At 40.0% G+C, this 25,832-nt stretch overlaps 1 protein-coding gene across 1 annotated transcript in view; it reads left to right on the top strand.

Annotated features, from left to right (window-relative positions):
* Nucleotides 1–25,832, top strand: part of hibch (3-hydroxyisobutyryl-CoA hydrolase) — a 123,715-nt gene that overhangs the window by 74,584 nt on the left and 23,299 nt on the right. The window contains exons 7-8 of the mRNA XM_043692857.1: nucleotides 71–149; nucleotides 23,588–23,733. Of these exons, the coding sequence (XP_043548792.1) occupies nucleotides 71–149; nucleotides 23,588–23,733 (225 nt within the window). The remainder of the gene's footprint in view (nucleotides 1–70; nucleotides 150–23,587; nucleotides 23,734–25,832) is intronic.

Raw genomic sequence — 25,832 nt, 5'->3', positions numbered from 1 at the left:
GCCTTTGCACAGTTTTGTAATGCATTGTGCTTCCTTTTGCCATTAATGACTATTTTCACCTTCTTTTCAGGGCGTCGGCTTGTCAGTGCATGGACACTTCCGGGTTGCCACGGAGAAAACACTGTTTGCTATGCCAGAGACAGCAATAGGTAAAACTCGTAAACTTTTCAGGATGTTTAATGTAGCAAGGTTTCCTATCTGTTCATACATTCATTTTGGTAGATAAAACTATATATGGCAATAAATATGGAAATTGAAAATTTCATATGTACCTTGAACCATAAAAATGTTACGAGCAGAAGGGGCTATGCTGTCCATGTCAACCCAAAGACGTCTGGATACCCTTTGCAATCCCATCTCTCTGCACACAGCCCATAGCACTGCAGCTTACAGCTCTTAAGGTGCAGATCCAGATACTTTTTTAAAGAGCTTAGGGTCTCTGCCTTCACCATCAACTCAGGCAGCCAATTCTAGATACCCCCCCCCCCCCCCCCCCCGGCAGCATAAAAAAGCTTTTCCGCCCATCCCTCTAATGCTTCTGCTACTTAGCCTGAATCTGTGAACTGTGGTTTTTGAACTTTTCCAAGGGACACAGTTCCCCCTGTCTACTCTAGCTCTATCCCTCACAATTTTGTGTATCTCAGTCATGTCACCCCTATGACTTCTCTGTTCCAAGAAAAACAATCCTCACCTCTCCAATCTCTTATCATAGTTACAATTCTCCAGCCCTGGCAACGTTCTAGTAAATCTTCTCTGTACTCTCCCTAGAGCAATTCTTTCCCGTAATGTAGTGACCAGAACTGCACGTGATGCTCTTGACCCCAGCAGTATCTTATACAATTTCATTCATTATATCCCTACTTTGGTATTCTGTACCTCTGCCAATAAAGAAGAGCATTGTTTTGTCATCTTTACAAATTTATCAACTTGTACTGTGATCTTTAGAGATCTATACACTTGCACACTAAGATTTCTCACTGCATCCACCCTCTCAGTATATTCCCCTTTATTGTTTGACCTCTCTAAATAATTTACCTCACACTTATCGGAATTGAACTCCATCTGCCACTTACCTGCCTACTCCTCCAATCCATATATGTCATTTTGGAGTGTGCAGCTATCCTCTACACTATCCACTACATGGCTAATATTTGTGTCATCTGCAAATTTCCCAATGTGCCTAATGTTTAAGTCCAAATCATTAATGAATAAAATAAACAACAGGTGTCCCAATACTAAACCCTGCGGAAGACCACTTAAATCTGCTTTCCATTTGCAAGGGCAACTATTGACCATTATCCTTTGTTTCCTGTTACTAAGCCAACTTTGGATCCAATTGCACGCGTTACCCTGTATTTCATGGGCTTTTACATTTTTTGACCAGTCTGCCATGTGGGATTTTGTCAAGTGCCTTACTAAAATCCATTTGGACAACATCCACTGTATTACCCTTATTGGTGAATTCCTGTTATTCGTATTGATGATACTTATTGTTGGTGGTTAGTGTTTACCAGTTGAAGCTGGCTGCTTTTGCCTCCATTTTGCTGCCTGATTTCCTGAACTCTGGGAACTTGGACCGCCAGCTGTTAAATTTATATCAGGTTCCCAACTACCCTAATTTAAATGTGCTAGTGAATTATTCCAGTCTTTGCTACAGGCACTGCAGCTGCCACCACTTTTACAAAACTCACTCATCAAACCCCCACCACCCCAGTGCGTCCTCAACAGTCTCATGGGATCATCGTTTGTATTCAGTCTCTTTGAAGGGATAAATCAATTTGTGGGAACTCTATATCTTTCTGTCTACATTGGGAAGGATTCTCATGTGAAAATCCTCCTGAACTGTCTCCTAAATGTCACTGAAGATGTGCTTGCAAAGATCCAGTATGCTTTATAGCCATGCAGGGGACCCAAAGACATAATATTTGTTATTCGCAAATCCAAAACAAGCATCTAGAACAGTGCAACAAATGCCACATTATCTTTATGGATTTGTCAGAGGTCTTTGACTCCATTATCCACAAAGCCCTTCAAAAAGTCCTCCGTGGATATCCAATAAATGTTATTACTAACCTGCAACTCTTGAATGACAGGTAAAAACAATGACTGCAGATGCTGGAAACCAGATTTTGGATTAGTGGTGCTGGAAGAGCACAGCAGTTCAGGCAGCATCCGAGGAGCAGCAAAATCAACGTTCTGGGCAAAAGCCCTTCATCAGGAATAAAGGCAGAGAGCCTGAAGCATGGAGAGATAAGCTAGAGGAGGGTGGGGGTGGGGAGAAAGTAGCATGGAATACAATAGGTGAGTGGGGGAGGGGATGAAGGTGATAGGTCAGGGAGGAGGGTGGAGTGGATAGGTGGAAAAGAAGATAGGCAGGTAGGACAAGTAATGGGGACAGTGCTGAGCTGGAAGTTTGGAACGAGGGTGAGGTGGGGGAAGGGGAAATGAGGAAACTGTTGAAGTCTACATTGATGCCCTGGGGTTGAAGTGTTCCGAGGCGTAAGATGAGACGTTCTTTCTCCAGGCGTCTGGTGGTGAGGGAAGCAAATGTGACTGTGGTAATGAGTTTGTTTCAGGACATGGTTGAAGAGCTTCAGGGCAGAGGAAATGACCTGGGAGTTGCAGTGGGAGAGGGACTCCCTGAGATTCTTGTACAGAGAGGAGGAAAACTTCTTCAAGGCAGGCATATGCCACCAACCTTCCTTTTTAATGACTTGCAGACATAGCTCTTTCATAACTGGATAGGCTTCAAACTATGAAAATGTACCAACTCTCTTCACCATCTATTGACTTTTGGAATTCATTTGTGGCCAACCTTCTACGAAGAACCATAATTGAGTTTTGACTTAACAGGAAGCTTTTTGACTTAAACAGGCTGAGAACCAAGACTTGGATGAGCTCCAACATACTCAAGACTTAAAATGTGCTGACAACTGTGTGGCTATGACCCACATTGCAAGCAACATTCAGACCACCCTCTGCCTCTTGAGCTCTGCAAACAAAAGGGTTTGTCTGTGGCTCAACGACAGCAAGATCAAAATTCTCCATCAGCCCTCCCCCAGACAAGTACGTGAACATCCAACACAAGGTGTTATTATTGAGATGAAAGAGCAGAGATTGAAATTGATTTTTTTATCAAGAGTGTCCTTGAAATTTTCTGAAAGGTAGCTTCTTTTTATTTTCAAAGACTACTTTTTGCTTTCCAGATGTTCCTTTTTCACTCTCACTAATTAATTGATTAGGTGATTAAGTGAAATATCTGCTGCATTTGTCTATTTTATTGTCTCCACTTTGAGAGAGACAAAACCATTATGAAATTAATGTAATGAAGCTGGAGCACAATAACACCGAGGTTTCTGATTGTCAAGTAACTTAATCATTTTTGAAATTTTTAAGCACTGGTAAGAATTTTAGATTGAATTCCAACACAATCTCCTCATCTGCAAAAGATTATGTTGTGCTCAGAGAACTCAGTGAATTATAATTTGTGGTTTAGGCCTAATTTATGGTTTCATATTTTTTCAAAATGAAAGGATTCAATATTAGAATCTGAAGAAATTCCATTTTAGTTAAAATCCTTTCAAAAAACATATTTGTTAAGAGATGCCAACATTTCTGCAAATTAAAATGCAATTTATTTAATAGAAAACCTAAATCTATCCCGAACCAACAACAAATAACCATTCTCCATACTTCATAAGTAAATACTTACGTTTTCCAATTTTTCTAACCGTGGAGAATGGAGATAGGAAATAAGCTGCTTATGGTCTATTACACAATTTTTCCACTTTTATGGTATTAACAAAAGCTTATTTGATGATGCTGCATGAGTCATAATGTAATCAAGATTGTCAGTTTCTTCTTTGTCTTGATCATTTCTCAATTATGTTTTCAATGGTGATGTTGACTCTTTGCCGTTAGGTGACCTAGCTTGAACTCACTGAAGAGTTTTCATCAGAAAATGAAGTTGAAATTTCAGCTCAGTTTTGGCACGCACAGCTTAGTGGATTTATTTTACAACATTCCCTCTTCTAAGATGTGTTTGGCAGGATGTTTAGTGCATCAATTAGAAAAATAAGTGTAATTGGGAATCTTATAATTTGCATCGAATTCTAAACAATGCAAAATGTTTTATTAGTAAAAACTTTATTGGTAAAAGGTTTCCAGACTTTATCCAGTGCATCCTTTATAGAATGCAAGTTTAATATATTGACCCCTTTAAGTGGCCAAATATCATATACATTTTATGAATAATAGACATGCATAAACTATTTGTAAAAATATTTTTGTTGATTATTTTTTTTTTACAAAAATTGGAAAGTTACAGAAATATGAAAATATAGCAACATAATATCAAAAACAACAATAAACCAACTACTATACTACTCTACAAAAGAAATCAAAACCACACTCATTATAAATCAATCAATAAATAAATAACACCACTCACTGCAACAAAACCATAGCTCTCAACGTTCGAAAGCATCAGTTATTAAAGCCGCATTTGTTCAAAATTCTTCCTCTCATGGCCTTCGGTTTATCTATGGCTAGATAAAAGCTCTAATTAAAATGGCAGACAGATTTGCTTCCAAGTAATTCAAAAAGGGCTGCCACATCTTGTAAAAGTTGTCCATTTTCTTATGCACCATATTTGTAAGAAAGTCTAAAGGAATGTGTTATATAATTAGCTTATGCCACCCCGACAGACCTGGGGGGATGCTCCCTGCTTAAATTTCACAAGACGACCTGGGGGCCAGATGAGCCCTATGAAGAATATTTAACTGCATAGCATAGGTCTATTACATATCGAAATCCTCTTCGCATTCTCGCAAATGTTCTCTCATGTTTCTGAAATGATCTTGACTCCTAACTCTCTTTCCCAGATCTCACGTACACACGTGATGTCACCCAAGGAATCTCCCCCCAACAAATGATAGAGAGTGTTCACTGAAAGAGTGCTCAGCCTGAAGCACCCTCTTTTCCATATCAAATCTAAAACACTCAAAAGCGTGGTCTCCTTTTGGATAAAATCTCTAATCTGAAAGAGATGGAAGAGGTTCCTCCTCGACAATCCATATTTTCAAGTTATTTGATCAAGCAACATCAACGATTCACCCTCAAACAGATCGCCCAGACAAGAGTTTTAGAGTCTTAGAGATGTACAGCACGGAAACAGACCTTCAGTCCAACTTGTCCATGCTGACCAGATATCCCAACCCAATCTAGTCGCACCTGCCAGCACCCAGCTCATTACCCTCCAAACCCTTCCTATTCATAATCCCATCCAGATGCCTTTTAAATGTTGCAATTGTACCAGCCTCCACCACCCCCTATCCTCCCAAAGTTTAATCCTGGGATCCATTGACCCTGGCCAGAAACCCAGCATGCCAACTATGGGGGTAAGAAAAGATGTTTTAGACATTTTGCCCTCCATTTGTCTCATTACCCTCCATGCTTTGCTAGTAGTAACTATTGGATTACAGCAATGTTCCGCGACTGTCCTAATTTTGTCTAAAAACAACAGGTTGATAAAAGGACACTTTGTCTGGGAGGCCTCAATGTCCAACCATCTCGATGTCGAGTCCCTACAGGCCCAGTCGCTTACAAAAGATAGAGTGATATCAGTTGATATCCTCTAATGTCTTGGAGGTCCACTCCCCCCCAATCCCTGGGGCAATTGCATTTTCTCAAGCTTAATAAAGGGCCGAGAATAAAACAACTAAACCAGCCATTTAATTTCCGAAATGTTTGCTTAGGAAAGAGCAAAGGAAGCACCTGCAAAAGGTACAATAAGCAAAGAAGAGTATTCATTTTGATAAGAGTGACTGAACCTAACCATAATATTGGAAGTGCCCCCCCTACTTTGAAGACCTTGTTTAATCTTGTCAAACAAATGAACAAAATTAGCCTTGAATAACTGATCAAAGCTAGGAGTAACAGAGAGGCCCAAGTGAAGGAAACCTCCCTGAGTCCAAATAAAGGGGGAACCCACTTTCCGCACCAGGCATTCCCCTAACCCCCCTCCACTCCACCACCCCCCCCCCCCCCACACACACACACACACACACACACACACACACACAGGCATAGCCTCTGACTTTGAAAAATTGATCTTATAACATGAGAAAGAACCAAATGAATTAATACACTGTATCAAACAGGGCACCGAGACTGCCAGGTTCAAGAGAAAAATAAGAATATCATCCACATGTAGTGTAATCTTATGCTCTTTTGAACCCATTTTTAGGGTAGCTATATTAGGGTCCCCATGAATGGTCTCCGCCAATGGTTCAATCACCAATGTGAAAAGCAAAGGTGAAAGTGGACAGCCTTGCCAACTGCCTATATCAATGTTATAATGATCAAACCGTTTACCATTGGTGGGCACCATTGCCAGAGTATCACTGTAAAGGACCCTTACCCATCAAGTAAACATTTCACCCAGGCCAAACTGCTCCCTGGTATAAAAAAGTTACGGCCATTCACCCGATCAAATTCCTTCTCCGCGTCCAAAGAGACCACCAACCCTTGAACCAATCTCTGCTGGCTCACTTGAATCATGTTAAGCAACCTTGTAACATCATTAGAAGATCTGCGACCCTTTATAAAACCCGTCTGATCTTGTTTAACAACAATGGAAGGGCAACACCCCTTCCAACCTCAATGCCAAAGTCTTAGATGAGCTTTTAAAATCAGAATTTAAGAGCAAGATAAGTCTATAAGAAGCACAGAGCTGAAAATGGGTTGCTGGAAAAGCGCAGCAAGTCAGGCAGCATCCAAGGAGCAGGAAAATCGACGTTTCGGGCATGAGCCCTTCTTCAGGAATGAGGAGAGTGTGGCTGAGCCTGAAGAAGGGCTCATGCCCGAAACATCGATTCTCCTGCTCCTTGGATGCTGCCTGACCTGCTGCGCTTTTCCAGCAACACAATTTCAGCTCTGATCTCCAGCATCTGCAGTCCTCACTTTCTCCTATAAGAAGCACAGTCCTCCAGGGCCTTCCCATTTCTTGAGGATAAGAGAGATATTAGCCTCTCTCAAGGATGGTGGGTGGCAATGACGACTATATGAATAGTTACACATGTCTAGCATTGGCCCTGACAGTATGTTTACAAATTCTTTATAAAGGAGGAGAAAGTAAGGACTGCAAATGCTGGAGATCAGAGTCGAGAGTGTAGTGCTGGAAAAGCACAGCAGGTCAGGCAGCATCTGAGGAGATGGATACTCGACGTTTCCGACATAAGCCCTTCATCAGGATTCCTAATGAAGGGCTTACAACTGAAACGTCGATTCTCCTGTTCCTCGGATGCTGCTTGACCTGCTGTACTTTTCCAGCACTACACTTTTGATCCAAATTCTTTATAAAACTCACTGGGAAGACAATCAGGGCCGGGCGCCTTTCCGCTTTAAAGTTGCCTCACCGCCTCCTGGATCTCTTCTGCTGTTAATGGAGCACTAAGGAGAGACGCTTGCTCAACAGACCCTCCAGGAAGATCCAAGTTCCCAAAAAAAGACTCCATTTTATCCCGTCTATCCTCACATCATTCAGACTGATACAGTTCAGAATAGAACCTCCGAAATGCTGCATTGATCTTTTTACCATTACAAGTAGGAGTCCCATTCCCTTCCCTAAAAGAAGCAATAGATTGTGAGGCATTCATCTTCCTAACCAGATACGCCAAATATTTACTCGGCCTATCACAATGCTCAAACAACCTTTGTTTTGCAAAGGAAAGTTCCTTCCTGGCTGTATGCGTGAACATGGAGTTTAAGGCGGATCGAGGGGCTGTGATCCGCTGCAGCTTAGTCACTGATGGTCCACTGTAATATGCCATCTCAGCTGCTTTCAATCATACCTCGAGCAGATGCTGCTGCTCTCCCTTCCATCGCTTCTGATGGCCGTCTATGAGATAATTATCCCTGTGGACTTGGTCTTCGCAGTCTCCCAAAGAATGGACAGATTACTAGCTGTACCCAAGTTGGTGGCCAAAAATGCTCCAAATTTCCTAGAAAAGTACTCAACGAATTTGCTGTCCTTGAGGATGAAGGGATCCATTCACAGTACCGTGAGCTCATTGCATTACCCTTAATCTTGACCACTAAATATACTACTGCGTGATCAGAGATAGCAATATTCCTAATTGAACAAGATACCACCGAATCTAGAAGAGCTGTGGGAGTTAGGAAAAAATCAATCCCTGTATGACACTTATGAGAATTGGAAAAGAATGTAAAGTCCCTGCCCATGGAGTGGAAACGTTTCCAAACGTCTACCAACCCCAGTTCCACACATAGATCACCCAACTATTGAGATTGTGGACAAAGCTTTGGGTGACCTTTGGGCATTCTATCCAGCACAGGATCCATAAGGCAATTAAAGTCCCCTCTATAATAATATGCCACAACACAAGGGCCATTAGTGCATCAATCTAAAATTTAAGGGGTTGAGTCGGAGGACAGTAGACATTCAAAATTTCATATTCCTCGCTATGTATTAGGGCCTTAAGGATAACAAGCTGACCATATTAATCTGTAACATAATCTGTTAAATTGAATGGAAGATTCTTCCAGACAAGTATGGCCAGCCCCTGCTCTTAGTTTTAAAGGATGAGAAAAACACCCGATCAAACCTGCCCTGCTGTAACTTCAAGTGTTCCTTGTCATTAAGGTGTGTCTCCTGCAACAGGGCAACATCTACCTTCTCCTTTTTAAGGCTTGACAACACCTTTTTCCTTTTAACTGGTGAATGGATCCGTCTAATATTCCGGGTGCACCATTTAAGACCACTGCTGGCTATGATCCTTTCCAACCACCTTTGACCTGCTAAGAGAAAGAATTTGACTTACAGTATGCTGAGTATATACAAAAGAAGACTCGTGGAGTCTGTTTACGAAAAACCAAAAAACTAAATTAACTACAAATCACAAAAGGCACTTAATGGGGGACTCCAGCCCCTGCACATAGAGGGCTCTTACACCTCCCACACACATCCCCATTCCTCTGTCCAGTTCGAGGCGCACCCCAGACCCAAGTAATAGAAGGAAACAGACTAAATAGTGACACTCCGCCTACCCCCAACTATATATCAACGTTAATCCTAATTGGTAAAAAAAAAACACCAACAGCAGCTTCTATAAGAAAAGGGTAACATTACAAGAAACATAGCAAGAGAAAAAAAAACAAACATTATTGCCCATGTCTATAAATCCATCCGAATTCTTTTAAAATGCCCAAAACATTTTTCACTTGCTCCAAGGAGTCAAATGACCGCACTGTCTCCTTGTAAGGAATTGGAAGTACTGCTGGGTAGCTCATCGAATATCGAATACCATGGTCTCTTAATTTTCTCTTGACCTCATCAAACAATTTCTTTTTATGGATTACTGCTGCAGAAAAGTCCTGGAAAAAAAGAATTATCTTAATTCCTGATATGTCAGGCCTGTGGATCTTTACCCACCCTTCTAGAAGATTCCAGGACTCTCTGCTTGTCCCTCTAGCTTTTAAATCGTGCCAGGACCGAGCAGGGGTGGCAATCCAGACCAGATCTGTGCACTGCAACCCGGTGAGTTCTGTCAACCTTCACCCAGTCCATGTCGGCATCCCAGGCAAAAATCTGTGGCAGCCAGTCTTCAAAAAAGCTTGCTAGCTGCCCACCTTCCACTCCCTCTGGCAGCTCAACGACCCAGATATGTTTCTCGATTTTCCAGATTATCGACCTGTTCCGTCAAGGCCCGGGCCTGTTTTTCGATGGCCTGGATCCGCCCCACCGAGGACTCAACCTTGGATTCCGCCACTGTCTACCGCTCGACCTCTTCAACTCGCTTCCCGAGCCCTTTCAACTCCTTCTTATGCTTTTGTAGCATGACAGAAATCAGCTCCAGCCGAGTACGATTGTGTTCTGCCCACTCCTTGATCGTCCCTCGGATCACCATGAGTTCTTCAGCGATGTTCTGCAGCGCAGTACCTCTGTCTCAGCTGCCAAGGGAGCTGCATCTGTATCTGCAGTCGCAGTCACGGGCCCACCCGGCAAGTGCCCCTTGTGTTGGGGCTTGGCTGTATGCTTTCCTTTCATCATCCTCTCTAGCTCAAAAAGAATTTACAGTAGAACCTTGACTATCCGAACATCAACTATCTGAATCCCGGACAAGATCTCAAGGCCCTGCAAAAATGGCACCAGCCAATCTAGCATTCAGTTATCAGTTAAACAGCATTATGACGTGCATTGCCGGATAATCGAGAGATGTTCGATAACTGGCAGCTCTTGGCTAACCGGCATTATGGTGTGTATTGTCGGATAATCGAGAAATGCTTGAACAACCGGCACTCATACATTACCGCTTGTTTCCGGCCATCCAATTGATCAATCAGCCAAACAAAAAAACATCCCATCCGTCTCATTCGGACACCAACGACTCCACAGCAAATGGATTTAAATGTTTCACAACCATTTAACATTAATTTTCTCCAAAAAAAGGTAAGGTTGGTGGGGCTGGGGGATAGTGGGTAGGGGGTGGGAGAAGTGGGGGAGCGCGTAAAAATATCACTACTGCTGGGATGGGGTGCAGAGCTCAGCAAGGCAGATCAGCTCAGGTCGCCACCATCTTGGATCCCCCTCATACCTAAGCTATTTATTTCGAAAGTGTTACCATTCATTTGATGGATAAGTTTGCTTGTTAGAGCGTGAGTGCCAATGTTTTGGGAATGTTAGTAATTATTTGAATTGTTTTCTACTCAAAAGCATTGACAAAAATGGTAAGCATAATTAGTGGGTTAGTTGTGGTTTACATCTGTACTATGCTGGGACTACTGTTCTAACACATTGTATAACTAGAGCAGTAAAGACGATTCTTTAAATAATGGCTTGTGGGATCAAGTTTGGGAAGATGTGATAAATTGAATAGAGAAAACAAGCCAAAACAGCAAGGTGTTAATTGAGAAGATGCTGATCGTAGCCTGTGAGGAAAGGTCAAAACTTGCAAATCAAAATACACAAACCTAGCCAGTTGCAGCCCCATCGGTCTACTTTCGGTCATCAGTAAAATAATGGAAATTGTCATTGACCTATTAAGCAGCACCTGCTCACTGATGCCCAGTTTGGGTTCCACCATGGCCACTCAGTTCCTGACCTCATTACAACTTTGGTTCATAGACAAAAGAGCTGAATTCTAGAGGTGAGGGGAAAGTGACATCCCTTGACATTAAGGCTGCATTTAACTAAGTACGAGATCAATAAGCCCTAGCACAACAGGAATCTATGGGGCAAGCTCTCCAGTGGTTGAAAACATAAGTAGCACGTGGGAAGATGGTTTTGGCTGTTGGAGGTCAGTCATTCAGCTCCAGGACATCTCCATAAGAGTTCCTCAGAATAGTATCCTCGGCCCAAACATCTTCATCTGCTTCATCAATGACCTTCCCTCCATCATAAGTCAGAAGTGGGAATGTTCACCATTGATTACTCCATGTTCAATGCCATTCACAACTTTTCCGATGCTGGTGAGGTTCAAGTTCAAATGCAACAAGGTCTGGACAATATCTAGGCTTGGGCTGTGAAGTTTCAAGTAACATTCCTGCCACACAAATGCCAGGCAATGACCCTCACCAATAAGAAACAATTGAACTACTGCCTTGAGACATTGAATGGTGCTACTGTCACTGAATTCCCCACCATCTTGGGGATTACGATTGACCAAAATCTTAAATGGGCTTGCCACTTACAAGCCAGAGCAGGTCAAGGCTTGGAATACTGTGGCAAGCATATGAGCTCCTGACTCCCCAAAGCCAGTCCACCACCTACAAGGCACAAGTTAGGAGTGTTTTTGAATAGTCCCCCTTTGGCTGGCTGGGTGCAGTTCTGATAACACTCAAAGCTTGATACTATCCAGGGCAAAGCTACCTGCTTGATTGGCACCCCATCCACAAGCATTCACTCCCTCCACCACCGATGCTCTGTTGCAGCTATTTGTACTATCTACAAGATGTTCTGTGGAAATTCAACAAACATCCTTAGATGCCACCTTCCAAACCTACGACCTCTTCATCTAGAAGGACAAGGGCAGCATAAACATAGGAACATCACCACCTGCAAGTTCCCCTGTAAGCCGCTCACCACCCTGACTTTCAAATATGTTGCTGGTCATTCACTGTTGCTGGGTCAGAATCCTGGAATTCCCTCCCTAAGGGCACTGACAGTCAACATAGAGCATGTGGACTGCAATGGCTCAAAAATGCAGCTCACCACTGCCTTCTGAAGGGGAGGAAGGGATGGGCAATAAATGCTGGCCAGCCAGCAATGACAGAATTCTGTCTAAAAAAAAAATGAATCTGGACGGTCAAAGATAGTAAAAGAACATAGCTATTTGCTCTGTATCTGAATGCGTGTGGGATTTGTAACAAAACAGATGATTTGACAGCACAAATAGAAATAAATATATTGATCTGGTAGCCGTAACAGAGACACGGCTTTAAGCTTGAGTAGAGATTATAAATAGTAAAGGTGAGAAGTTGCTTGTGTGTGTGTGGCATATCGACCTCCAAAAAGTAACCAAACTGTAGGATAATTTATACAGACAGAAATAATGGGGCTCGTGATAAAGGCATGTTGATAAAGATGATGATTTCAATCAACATATGGATTGGATGAATCAGATTGGCAAATGTAATTGAATGATGAGTTCACGCAGTGTTCTTGGGACAGTTTCTTAGAGCAGTCTGTTTTGGAGCCAGAGAGCAATTACACTCCATCTATCATGTACCTATGACCTCACAGTGAAGCCATCCCAAGATAGCAGTGATCATAATGTGATTGAATTTTAGAGTCAGTTTGAGGGAGTGAAAATGCATATTAGAATAATGTTTTAAACTTAGCTAAGGGCTATTACGAGGGCATGAAGGCAGGACTTACTAAAGTGAACTAGGAATTTTGTTTATGGAATAAGTCAGTAAAAATCGAATTTGCTGGCATTTGATGAGATATTTCACAATACTCAGAATAATGTGCATTCTAGTGAGAAGGAAAGACTCCGAGAATGCACCATCTGTGGGCAACTAAAGAAGTTAAAGTTACAGTAGTATCACATTGAAAATAAAATAATTACGTTCCAAAAAGATGAGTAGCAAATCAGATATAAATAACAGTAAGTAATTAAGATTAAGAGAGTGGGCAAAAAATTGGCAGATGGAGTATGCAGGAGGAAACTCTGAAATTGTTCCCTTTTGCAGTAAGAATAGAAAAGCATATATTATTCAAATGGAGAGAGATTGCAGAACTCTGAGATGGAGAAGGATTTGGGCTTCCTGAAACACACAAAGTTAGTATACACATAAAGCAAGTAATTAGAAAGAAAAATGGAATGTTATCATGGTAAGTGGAATTCAGTATAAAAGTAGGGATGGCTTGCTACAATTGTATAGGGTATTTATGAGACTACATATGGAATACTTTGTACAGATTGGTCTCCATATTTAAGAAATATTATAAATGTATTAGGATCAATTCGGAGAAGTTCACTTGAGTGATACTTGGTATGGGGGGTTCATTTTGAGAGGAAAAGTTGGACAGGCAGAGCCTGCATTCATTAAAGTTTGAGGTGATCTTATTCAGAAATGAAAGATCTTCAGAAGATTTAACAGGAGGGATCCTTGTTTAAAAAGAAGAGATATTCATTTCAGAAAGAAATTAAGATAAATTTTGGCTCTCAGAGGGCTGAGAGTCTTTGCAAGTCTATTTCCTAGGAGGTTGTGGAGACAGAGACAGCAGTAGAGGTAAATAGATTCTTGACTAACAAGGGAGTCAGAGACTATGCAGGTGTAGGTGGGAATATGAAATTCAGCTGACAATCAAATCAGCCATGATCGTATTGAGGGCCCAAATGGTGCACTGCTGCTCCTTCGTTGTATGTTTGTAAAGCTTTGATTTATTTCTACTGAGCGATGAAGTTTTACTTCCACAAAGGTAAGTTGGAGCAAGTATTATTGAAACCCTGACAGCCCTGAGTGACATTTTCGGTGCTTCTGGCCCTGTTTGTACTGAAAACTCTGCTAGTTGCTTTCATTGGAATTCAGTCTTGAATCTGCCATCTGTTGAAACTTGCAGAAAGTTCACTCTTTCAGTTATTGAGAAATCTTGAGAAAAGTTTTTTTTCCACATAAATTGCCTCACCAATTCAGTTAGAATTGCTGTTGCTCAGTCTCCCTTTAACACTGTCCTGTAACTGTGGTTCATTCATTATCAAGATTTCAGGAATGTTAAGGGAAGTTTATGACTTTGCACCAACAGGGTATATGCCAGTAAATTGTGACTAGATAAATCCATGTTGATTTATTAAGCGACCATGCAAATGAAAAATCTTTTCTGATGTTCTTCTTCAAAAACCGCATCTAGAATTCCAGGTGGGTTTTTACAATTGACTCAGTTTTGTCTTGGGCATTGAAGATAGTTGGTCTCAGCTCTTGAAGGCTAGAGGTTGCCTAGCTGAGAGGGCGATGTCATGTCATATAGTAAGTGAGAGAATGGAAATGGGCAATCTGCAAAGAATAACTTGATCTTGGAGAGAAATCCAAAGATATATGTTGAGTCCTTTCCGTGAGACAGATGTTCAGTCTTCACATGGAACAGTTGATCAATGTGCTTGCTTCATACTTCCAAGATAGAGTGGTTAAAACAAAATTCTGCCATCCCCAGGTTGAAATATCATAAAGTTTATTATCCTCATAGCATTATCTAGCACTTGCTTCAAGTTGATGGACAAGTTTTTGGCAAACAGTGCTTTTCTATGTACAGGGCAATGCCTTCACATCATTTTGGGACTCCTGTGATGTGCGTCTCTATTTCATCATTCCTCTGAGTGTGACTTTGTGTCAACAGGGCAGATGCCAGTACATTGTGACTAGATAATCCCATGTTGATTTATTAAGCTATAATGCAAATGGAAAATCTTTTCTGATGTTATTCTGCTGGGCACTGACTGTGGAAACAAAATGTCCTTCTTTCTTTCACCTAAATAAATGCTCTAAGGTAGTCAATCATCAGCTGCAGCATATCGATGGTAGGCAGATGAGCTTTCCATTATGCTGAAAGACATTCCAGGCTGAATGAAAACAGCATATTGAAAAAGATATAAAGTATTTGCATAGAAGCCAGCAGAAAGAGCAAGGCTAGAGGGTAAAATGTAAATATTGCAGGAGTCATCACATAAAGGGAAAAGAAGCACATCCAAAATGGGAAAAGCAGTGTTCTAACTGCAAAACATTGAATCACTTTTCACGCAAGCATTTATCTAGAAATAAGCATATCGTGCCTATAAGGTTGGTTTGTGAGCCAATGATTGTGACAAATCATTTTACACCATTCAACAGGTTGGTATCATCAGGTCTAAAATTGATAAATGCTTTGTTACTGTTAAAGTGGTGACTGCGAAGGAGAGCACCAAGTAAATGTGAAGCTACAGATAGATATGTATCTCATGAAACAATATGAGTTTCACAGAGCTGTGCGAAGTGATCCAAGGTGGTGACCTGAAAATGAATCCGTTGAAACTGATCATGAGGCTATACGATGGAAGAACCTTGTGCCAAGAGGCAAATTGAGGTGAGAGCCAAGTACAATGAAAAGTATGAAGATCCGGAGCTCCAGAAAGTAGATGTTCAGAAGAATTTGTTCATCTCAGTTGACCCAAGTCTAAAGCTTCGACTATTAACCCAAAATATATCAGAAGAAGTTGTAAGCATTTTCCACAGCAATAAGCCATTGACCACTGGACAGTTCCATACTGAAACATATCCATGCAAGCTATAAAATCTTCAAAAATTACTTGCTAAAATAGTGAAGAAGGCATTTGGTATACTTTCCTTTTTTTGATCAGAGTATTGATTACAGGAGTTGGGAGGTCATGTTGCGGCTGTAGAAGACTTTGGTTAGGCCACTTTTGGAATATTGCGTGCAATTCTTGTCTCCTTCTTATCGGAAGGATGTTGTGAAACTTGAAAAGGTTCAGAAAAGATTTACAAGAATGTTGCCAGGGTTGGAGGATTTCAGCTAAAGGGAGGAATTGAATAGGCTGGAGCTGTTTTCCCTGGAGCATCGGAGGTTGAGGGGTGACCTTACAGTAGTTTATAAAATCATGAAGATAGATAGACAAAGTCTTTTTCCTGGGGTGCGGGAGTCCAGAACTAGAGGGAATAACTTTAGGGTGAGAGGGGAAAGATATAAAAAGATACCTAAGGTGCAACTTTTTCACACAGAGGGTGGTACGTGTATGGAATAGGCTGTCAGAGGAAGTGGTGGAGGCTGGTACAATTGCAACATTTAAAAGGCATCTAGATGGGATTATGAATAGGAAGGGTTTGGAGGGAAATGGGCTAGGTGCTGGCAGGTGTGACTAGATTGGGTTGAGATGGGATATCTGATTGGCATGGACGAGTTGGACTGAAGGGTCTGTTTCCGTGCTGTACGTCTCTAAGCCTCTATGACTCTACACTTTCAAGCAGACATCTCCTGATAGCACAGCATCCAGTTAGCTTCTTTTTCCACACTTTGGTCAAATTGCTCTTCCTTAATGCAACTGTTGCTGTTCAAAATGTGCATCAAAGACCTATACCAATAACCAGATCTATAGCCAGCAACTTTAATTGCGAATATATATTGGTAAAGCTTTTAGAATGATACATAAGATTCCAGGAGACTTTTCCCCGATCATCAGACTTCCCCCAATCTGGCCAAGAAGGCAGTGTGACCTGGGAAAGCACAAAGAGAGTAAAGGATTTCCAAACCTCCAGGATTGCCTTAGAGTTTCCAGGAAATAGAGTAATGTGCAAAGCAAACTTGACTTCCTTTGTTCCATCTCTCCTGCCTTTTACCCTATCCCAGATATTCCTTATTCATTCTTCCTTCTCCTTTCCATTTGACAGCAAATAAGCCATCCCTTCTCTCCCTTCCATAGTTCTAAATAAGTGTCATAGTTGATTTTAGAATGTGACTGCCCATTTAAAAGTTGGATACTTTAAATGATGTCCACTATTACATTTGGAGCTTTGTGTTTAGACAAAAAATGAAGATTATGAAATATTTTTGGCTGTCCTGCAGTTCTTTGGAATTTTAATCTCAAATAACGAGGCAAGTGTCCCAGTCTTTCAATAAGTAAAAGTGCTGTTCCAACTGGAGCTTTCTGAACGAGTTAATACTAATGAAAGAAACGATGTATAACTTTTGAATTGTTTGGTTTAGAAGGCATAGGTTTGAGTACCTACATTTAACTCTTAGATCATCTGAGCACTCTTAAACTTTAGGTTAAAAAATACTTAATTTTTTAAAAAGTCGCTGAAATCCAATCTTCCCCATGTCAGGAGATTAGTGTTTTCAAAATAAAATGTATTGAAATTCCACCTACCAACTGTGGCATGTGCATGTGTTATATATGGCAGAATTCATAATGACTGTTATTAGCCAATGTTTGGATATAGTCAGAGTCTAAGTTACTTATAATGCACATTATTTCTCAATAAGTCTCAAATTTTAAGTGATTTGTGTGAGTTAATTCCAAGTGTGTATTTCTGAATGTCAACAACTGTTCATCATTTACAGTATGACTGTTGCTGTATGGGTTTGGTTTCCACAAATATTTGAAGATATTCACTATAAATATCTTTTCCAGTTTTTAGAAGAGGTGTCTGAAAGCAATAGTGAATTTCTCTAATATAAAATTAAAATAAAGTACTGGAAATGCTAGGTAAGTCAATATCTGTGGAGAGAGAAAGAGAATTAATATTTCAGGTTAGTGACCTTCTAACAAACCATATGATAAAAATGGTTGTGTGTAACAATTTATCAAATGAAATACAATTTCTACATCCTTATGGACCAACCACTGAATAAGGTGGGCAAAGTCCCAAATCCATCCAGGAAAGGAATAAAGTGGAGGATAAGAATGAATTTACTAAACTCCTGAAATTATTTTCTAATTTTACTATCATTAATGTTTTTTATTTTGAAAATGTTTTCGCAGCGATATGTTTATCTTCATTTCTTTTTTAGGGAATATTCTATTTGTCCTTGTATTTAGTTGGATTTCCTGTTTTCTTTTGCTGTTGATAATTACAATGATCGTGGACAGACGAAAGACTTGTTCAAAAAAAAATTCAAGTCCAAAAGAATTGACTCCTGATGTAACTCATAAAATAATCTGAAAACAATTAAACTTTGAAAAGGCCAAGGAATAAAAAACAAAAGGAAAGTGGAGCCAAACATTCCTTACCTTAAACTTATGGCGTGTTTCCCAGGATCAAAGCCCTGATATGCACCTGGAGGCTGCTAAATGCATTAACAAACCAGGATTTATATTATTATAAATACGCCTTATATGGGCATGAAGAAATATAGAAAATGTGAACTGCATTTTGTAATGCTTATGTGTGTAATAGTAACTGAATGTAAACTCTGTGAGCAAAAACAAATCAGTGTCATTTCAAGGCAATGAATGGGTACTTACTTGCTGAATGTGATGTGGGGTACCACTACTTTTTTAATTGAAATCTGTTATGTCTTCTTGTGTTGATAGGCAATCTTAGAAAATCAACTAGTACAGATCTTCAAGATGAACCTTTTGTTGGCAAAAAATACAGCATAGAAATTGGTGCGGTGAAATGGAAAATTTAAAAAGAATGTCAACAATATCATGGAATCACTAGCTCCAGTACTACTGGTACTGGAGATGTAAAACACAGTATTTCTGTGTTAATGAGAATCTAAAATAGTTTAAATACAAGTAAACTTTAAAGTGCTAAGAGTTTGCAGAATTCTGTACAAGTTTCATTTTCTAGCCTAAGATGTTTCCAACTGCAGGATTAGCAAGATAAAAAGTAAAATTTTTTTAAAACAAACTAAAAGCTGTTTGATTGAATTCTCCATCCCAGTGTATATGGCACATCAGTTGCCATCAGTGGATAATGATCATGCACCAGAATTCTGTCCTTCAGCCCTGTGGCTTTCCAACTCATTCTGTTCCTTTTAAGACTTTTGTTATAATCTATTTACAGTTCATCTAAGTTTTGGCAATCCAACCTAATATTTTCTTGAATTGGTGTCTTTTTTTTCCTATTCTCTACCAATTAGTTTTGGACCATTTTTCTATATAAAAGGCAATTATATAAATGCAAGGTTGTTGTTACTCATCAATCAGATCCATTATTTTCTCTGGTTCTCAGATGTCATCTCCATAAAAATATAAGACATGGAAGCAGGAGTAGGCCATTTGGCCCCACAAGCCTGCTCATCCATTTAGGAAGATCATGACTAATCTGTTCATCAGTCATAGTTTCAATAAGATCAACTTTCATTTTTTAAAATTCCAACAAACAGAGATTCAACCTTTCTTCATAAGCCTACTCATTCATGCCAGAATTCAAATAATGAACTCTGAACTGCCTCCAATATAAACAAAAATAAGTACTGTGTTAAGTAAACCAAAACTAAGCAATTCTAAGTGTGGTCTCATCAACATCCTGTACAATTGTAACAAGACTTTATAATTTATACACCAAACCCCTTACAGTGCCAGTCGTCTTCCTAATTACATGCTGTATCTGCATGTTAACCCTTTGTGTTTCATTTACAACCAGCCCAGGTCTCTCTACCATTACATTCTGAAATATTTCTCAACTTAAATACTATGAGCATCAGAGGTACAGTTAGTAAGTTTGCAGATGACACCAAAATTGGAGATGTAGTGGACAACGAAGAGGGTTACCTCAGATTACACCAGAATCTGGACCAGATGGGCCAATGGGCTGAGAAGTGGCAGATGGAGTTTAATTCAGATAAATGCGAGGTGCTGCATTTTGGGAAAGCAAATCTTAGCAGGACTTATACACCTTAATGGTAAGATCCTAGGGAGTGTTGCTGAACAAAGAAACGTTGGAGTGCAGGTTCATAGCTCCTTGAAAGTGGAACCGCAGGGAGATAGGATAGTGAAGAAGGTGTTTGGTATGCTTTCCTTTATTGGTCAGAGTATTGAGTACAGGAGTGGGGGGTCATGTTGCGGGCTGTACAGAACACTAGTTAGGCCACTGTTGGAATATTGCATGTAGGGAGGCCAGAACTACAGGGCATAGGTTTAGGGTGAGAGGGGAAAGATATAAAAGAGACCTTAGGGGCAACTTTTTCATACAGAGGGTGGTACGTGTATGGAATGAGCTGCCAGAGGATGTGGTGGAGGCTGGTACAATTGCAACATTTAAGAGGCATTTGGATGGGTATATGAATAGGAAGGGTTTGGAGGGATTTGGGCCAGGTGCTGGCAGGTGGGACGAGATTGGGTTGGGATATCTGGTCGGCATGGACGGGTTGGACCGAAGGGTCTGTTTCCATGCTGTACATCTCTATGTCTCTATGTTGTTTTTTGTTCTTCCTTTCATAATGAATAACATCAATTTTACTTCATTTTATCCCATCAAATGTACTTTTTACAGTTTTTTTCTTAATTCACTCTTGGGACCTTGAGAAGGTGGTGGTGAGCTGCCTTCTTGAAGTGGTGCAGTTCACCTGCTGTAGGTTGATCCACAATATCCTTAAGGTGGAAATTGCAAGACTTTGACCCAGCGACAGTGAGATTTCTTACTTAACTATGTCCTTATGAAGTCTCTTTGGTCAGAATTTATTGCTGTCCTTCAAGGCAAGCTTGAATGTGAGGAGTATTTGATCAGGTATGAGGGTGCCAGATGGGGACCCCACTGCTTTTCTCCTTCTGCCCCAATTACACCAGGCTGAGAAGTGTAATGGACAGCTTTCCCAGCTTGGAATCAATTGATGGCCATTGGCCATTAATGCCCACTCAAGGAACTAATGCTGCTGCCACTGATATTTAACTAGTGGTGGGCAACCTATCATGCCAAGTCTTAAAAGCACACTATATCAGAGTTGCTTTCAGGCAAGGTTCCTTTTCAACCTTATTTTTGAACCAATCTGTTCAGAGGTCTGTTATTACACACCTCTCGCACATGTGAGAACTTCGCTCAGAGACAGGGGTTAACCCGCATAATGTCTTTTATCAAGAAAAATATGCAGTACATTTGTTCAAACCCTTTGCCATTTCCTTGTTTCCCATTCACAATTCTAAGACATTTACTTTAACTACACTCTTCCTTTGAAATTATTTATATAGTCTGTTATATCTCATTTTTTATTTCTTACTAGTTTGTCGTCATCTATTTTCTTCCTTTCTTTGGAATGTTGTGTGAATAGTATTCAAGTTGTGTCTCTTAAATTTCAAAACAGCTATAAATGACACTGATGTACATACAAGCTTACCCAAAAAATTTCAGTTGAATTGTTTGGACTATCCAATATCAAGAAAGTAACACAGTGTGTGATTTTTTTGATATGCGACAAACTTCCTTCATTATTTTTCCTAATAAGTTCAACAGTATGTCTAAATGTGAATTTTAATCATGTAGATGTTAAACGTTTCTTGTAGTTTAATATTGTTTTGCAGCTACTTGTGTTTTCTGTGGGTGAAGCACTAAATATGTGTTTGTATTCACATGGGCTTAACTATATCTATTAGTTAAATGGATATAGATAAGTTAGTGGAATGGGCAGACGGATGACAGCTGAAGTTCAATGCAATGAAATGTGAAGTTATCAACTTTGATAGGAAAGGCATGAAGAGATTGCCTAATGTAGTCAGTACATCTCTTAAGAGAGTATGGGAACAGAGGTACCTAGGTGTATATGTGTAAAGGGCATTAACGATGGTGGGATAGGTTGAGAGAATGGTTAATAAAGCATACAGTACCTTGGGCTTTATTGGTAGAAGCAGAATATAAGAACAAGGCGATTATGTTAAACTTGCTTAAGTCACCAGTTCAGCTTCAGCTAGAGTATTCCGTTTAATTCTGAGCAACAAAGTGTTGGAAGGATGTGAACATATTGGAATAAGTGCAGAAATATTTCACAAGAATTATTCCAGTGATCAGAAACTTCAGTTGCAAAGATAGCTGGGAAGACTTAGGACTAAATTCCTTTGAGAGGAGAAGGCTGAGAGGCATGCAAAATCATTAGGGGTATGGGCAGGGTAGATTTGGAGAAACATTAAATAATCATGAAAGGATCATGAAATAGCAGAAACAGGTTTAGAGTAAGTCGAAAAAGGAGCAAAAATGAAATAAGGAATAACTGTTTCATGTAGCGAGTGTTTAGGATCTGGAATGCTGTGCCTGAAGGTGTAGTAAGGGCACAGTTAATTAAGGCATTCAGCAGGAAATTAGATAGTGATCTGAAAAGGGAGAATGTGCCTGGTTACAGAGAGAAGGTGGAATGAATGGTTCAGTGATAACTAGGCAGAAGAATGTGATGTCATGAGTTTGGAAATGGCCAATCTTTGTAAACGAGTGTCTGTTGTTAGCAGACACTAGTGCACTGATTGGATTCTGAGGTTGAAACCATATACACCATTCTGAAGTCATGGCTGAGCAGAGAGATGGAGATGGCAAGAAGAGGATGACAACGATGTAAGCGGAAATTACAGCTGATGTAGGTCTGGGTGTCAGATGAGTATTTGACAACACAGAGGCATTAGGGGAGATGTGAAGAGCTGGTTCAGAAGTGGAAGTGATTGTCATCACAGTACATGTGGAATCTATCCCTATGTTTATGGATGAAATCATTCTATCATTAAATAATCATGAAGCAGAGGCCAAGAATCCTTGTGGTCCCTGAAGATCATGAGAAAATAGTATTGCTAGGGACGTTATGACAGTGACTGGAACCAAATGGTCTCACTGGAAAAAAAGCATTGAAAAAGGATGGTTTGGTCAGTTGAGACCAAGACTACATAAAAAGACAAGGAAGGACAATTCAGCACAATCATAGTTAACAGATCACAATCAGTTATGACTTTGTTTAGGGCCATTTTGATGCTGTGGCAGTGACCTGATTAGAACATGCCTAAAGCATAGGATCAGCATGCATTTGGGAGCTGACAACACAATCAAGGAATTTAGAGGAGAGTGGGATTTTGGAGATCCAGCAGTAGTTTTGGAAAAAGAAAACAGGGGGCAAGAATGATTTTTTTTCAGAAGAAAGTTAATGATCGTGGTTTTAAAAGAATATAGGAAAGCACCCAAGGAAGAAATCACTTTCAAAGTTAAATGACATGAATATCACTAATGTGAGTTGGTTGATCAGAGATTTAATGGAAATAGGGTTAAGGGAGCAGGAGATGGGTTTTATGGATCAGGTGAGCTTGGAATTTGCATGGAATATAGTATATGGGGAGAAATTAGAGAGATTCTTGAATTCAGAGCTAGAGTAAGGAACAGACTGTGGAGAGGTTTAGCATGGTGGATAGGGAACATAGGGAAGCTACAAAATCAGTTGAATGGATGGACCCAATCAAAAAAGCAGTAAACAAATGTTTGTAATTAACTGACAAAAATCAGAATGTAGAAATTGAATCGCTTTGCTTTAAGTTTAATGAACTGTACAATTTTAGCTTCAGTTGCATTATGTTTCAAAGTTTTCAACGTAATTCTGGAATTTTCTTTGATTATTTGATTGCCAAGTTGACTGCAAATTCAACTAAAGTGTATTTGTACACAGGTCTGTTTCCAGATGTAGGAGGAGGTTTCTTCTTGCCAAGACTGGAAGGGAAACTTGGATTGTACCTTGCCTTAACAGGATTTCGAATTAAAGGACGAGATGTGCATCAAGCTGGGATTGCTACTCATTTTGTGAAATCTGAGAAGGTATCCTTATTTCTATGCTGCATCTATAGACTAATGAACACAGCTATAACTGGCTAAAGTTAGCTAATGCTATCACATAATGGTCATCTTATTTTCTTACAGTAATGAGAGTAATAATAACTGCTGTTCAGTCCACTCACACACATTGGCAACTCGCACACATTGCTTGAGGGAAATTAAGCAGTTTTGACTCAGTATCTGCAATAAGCATTGTTAAAGTGGAGTTCACTCAACACACTAAATTTTACAAAGATAAATTTAATCTTCAGTTTTTCTTTATTTGTAAACTTTGAAACAACATCAGTGTATTTAATGGTCCTTGACTGCAGAATAATGGATCATGGGATCTATGTTTATGTTGGCAATAAAATTGTTTGTACATTCAATTAACAGAGCACATAACTGTAGTACTTTTATGTGACATGTGACTGACTTTTTTTTACTAATTCAAACTGAACAACTTTAAATATGGTAGAAACTAACGTGCAGTCTTAATGCTAAAAATCTGGGTCATTCTTATATGATACAACCAATAACACTAAAGAGAGACTATAACCTCAATGTGCCAAAGAAATTCCTCCTTAAAATGTTGTATGTTAGGAAATGCAGAGACAATTTCTGCATGGTAAGATCCACATAAGGAGAGGCAGTCAAAGATACTATATCACTCAAAGAGCCCATTTGGCCCGATTTGTCTGTGGTATCCAAAAAATAGTCTTCCAGTCTAATCCCAGTTTCCAGATCTTAATCTGTAGTTTTGTAGGTTACAGCACTTCAGTTTCACATTCAAGTATTTAAAAAAAATTTTTGAAAGATTAGTGTGCAGTTACAGCAAATAAATGTTAAAGCTAATAGAACATTATAGTTTATTGCGTGGAGAATTGAATACAAGAGTAGGGAATTTGTGCTTCAGCTATATAGGCGATGTTTCATAGAATAAAACCTGGAATGAGCAGATTGTCTCATGAGGAAAGGCTAGGTAGTCTAGGCCTGTAACGTTTGGAGATTAGAAGAGTCAGAGTCATAGAGTCCAACAGCGAGGAGACAGGCCTTCAGCCCAAACTGATCCATGCCGACCAAAATGTCCATCCACGCTAAACCCATTTCCCTGCACTTGGCTCATATTCTTCCAAACCTTTCCTATGCATGTATTTGTCCAAATGCCTTTTAAATATTGTTAATGTACGCGCCTCAACCACTTCCACTGACAGCTTATTCCATATGCGTACCACCTCTATGTAAAAAAGTTGCCCCTCGGGTTCCCTTTTATTCTTTCCCCTCTAATCTTAAACTGGTGCCCTCTAATCCTTGATTCCCCAACCCTGGGAAAAAGACTGAGTGCATTCACCCTATCCATGCCTCTCATAATCTTATACACTTTTATAAGATACCCAGTCAGTCTCCTACGCTCTAAAGAGAAAAGTCCCCAGCTGATCAAGGTCCTGCTGCAATTTTTGATAACCTTCCTCACTGTCCATGACACTGTTTCAGTGTCATCTGCAAACTTACTAATCATGCCTCATACATTCTTATCCAGATCATTGATATTGATAAGAAACAGCAATGGGACCAGTACTGACCCTGAGGCACTCCACTAGTCACAAGTCTCCAGTCCACCAAGCATCCTTCTACTATTACCCTCTGCCTTCTACTATCAAGCCAATTGTGTATCCAATTTGCTAGCTCCCCCTGGATTCCATGCAATCTAACCTTCCAGAGCAACGTACCATGTGGAACCTTATCAAAGGCCTTAGTGAAATCCATATTGACTACGCCTGTCACCCTGGTCACTTCATCAACAAGCTCTAACAAAAATGTGAGGCATGATCTCCCATGCACAAAGCCATGCTGACTACTAATCAAGTCTGTCTTTCCGAGTGTATAGGTGACTTAAATGAAATATATAAGATCCTGAGGGGACTTGACTGGATGGATGTTGAAAGGATATTTCTTCTTGTGGGATGTGATTTTACTGAGGGGGTGTAGAGAAGATTCACCAGGAAGTTGCTTGGAATAGAGCATTTTAATTATGAAGATAGTCTGGATAAGCTTGGGTTGTTTTCTTTGGAGCTTTTCTTTGGAGTGAAGTAACCTCACAA

This window comes from Chiloscyllium plagiosum, chromosome 7, assembly GCF_004010195.1.
Source record: "Chiloscyllium plagiosum isolate BGI_BamShark_2017 chromosome 7, ASM401019v2, whole genome shotgun sequence".
Classification (NCBI taxonomy): Eukaryota; Metazoa; Chordata; class Chondrichthyes; order Orectolobiformes; family Hemiscylliidae; genus Chiloscyllium; species Chiloscyllium plagiosum.
Note: the sequence above shows the minus strand (reverse complement) of the source record. Positions and strands in the feature narration are given on the sequence as shown.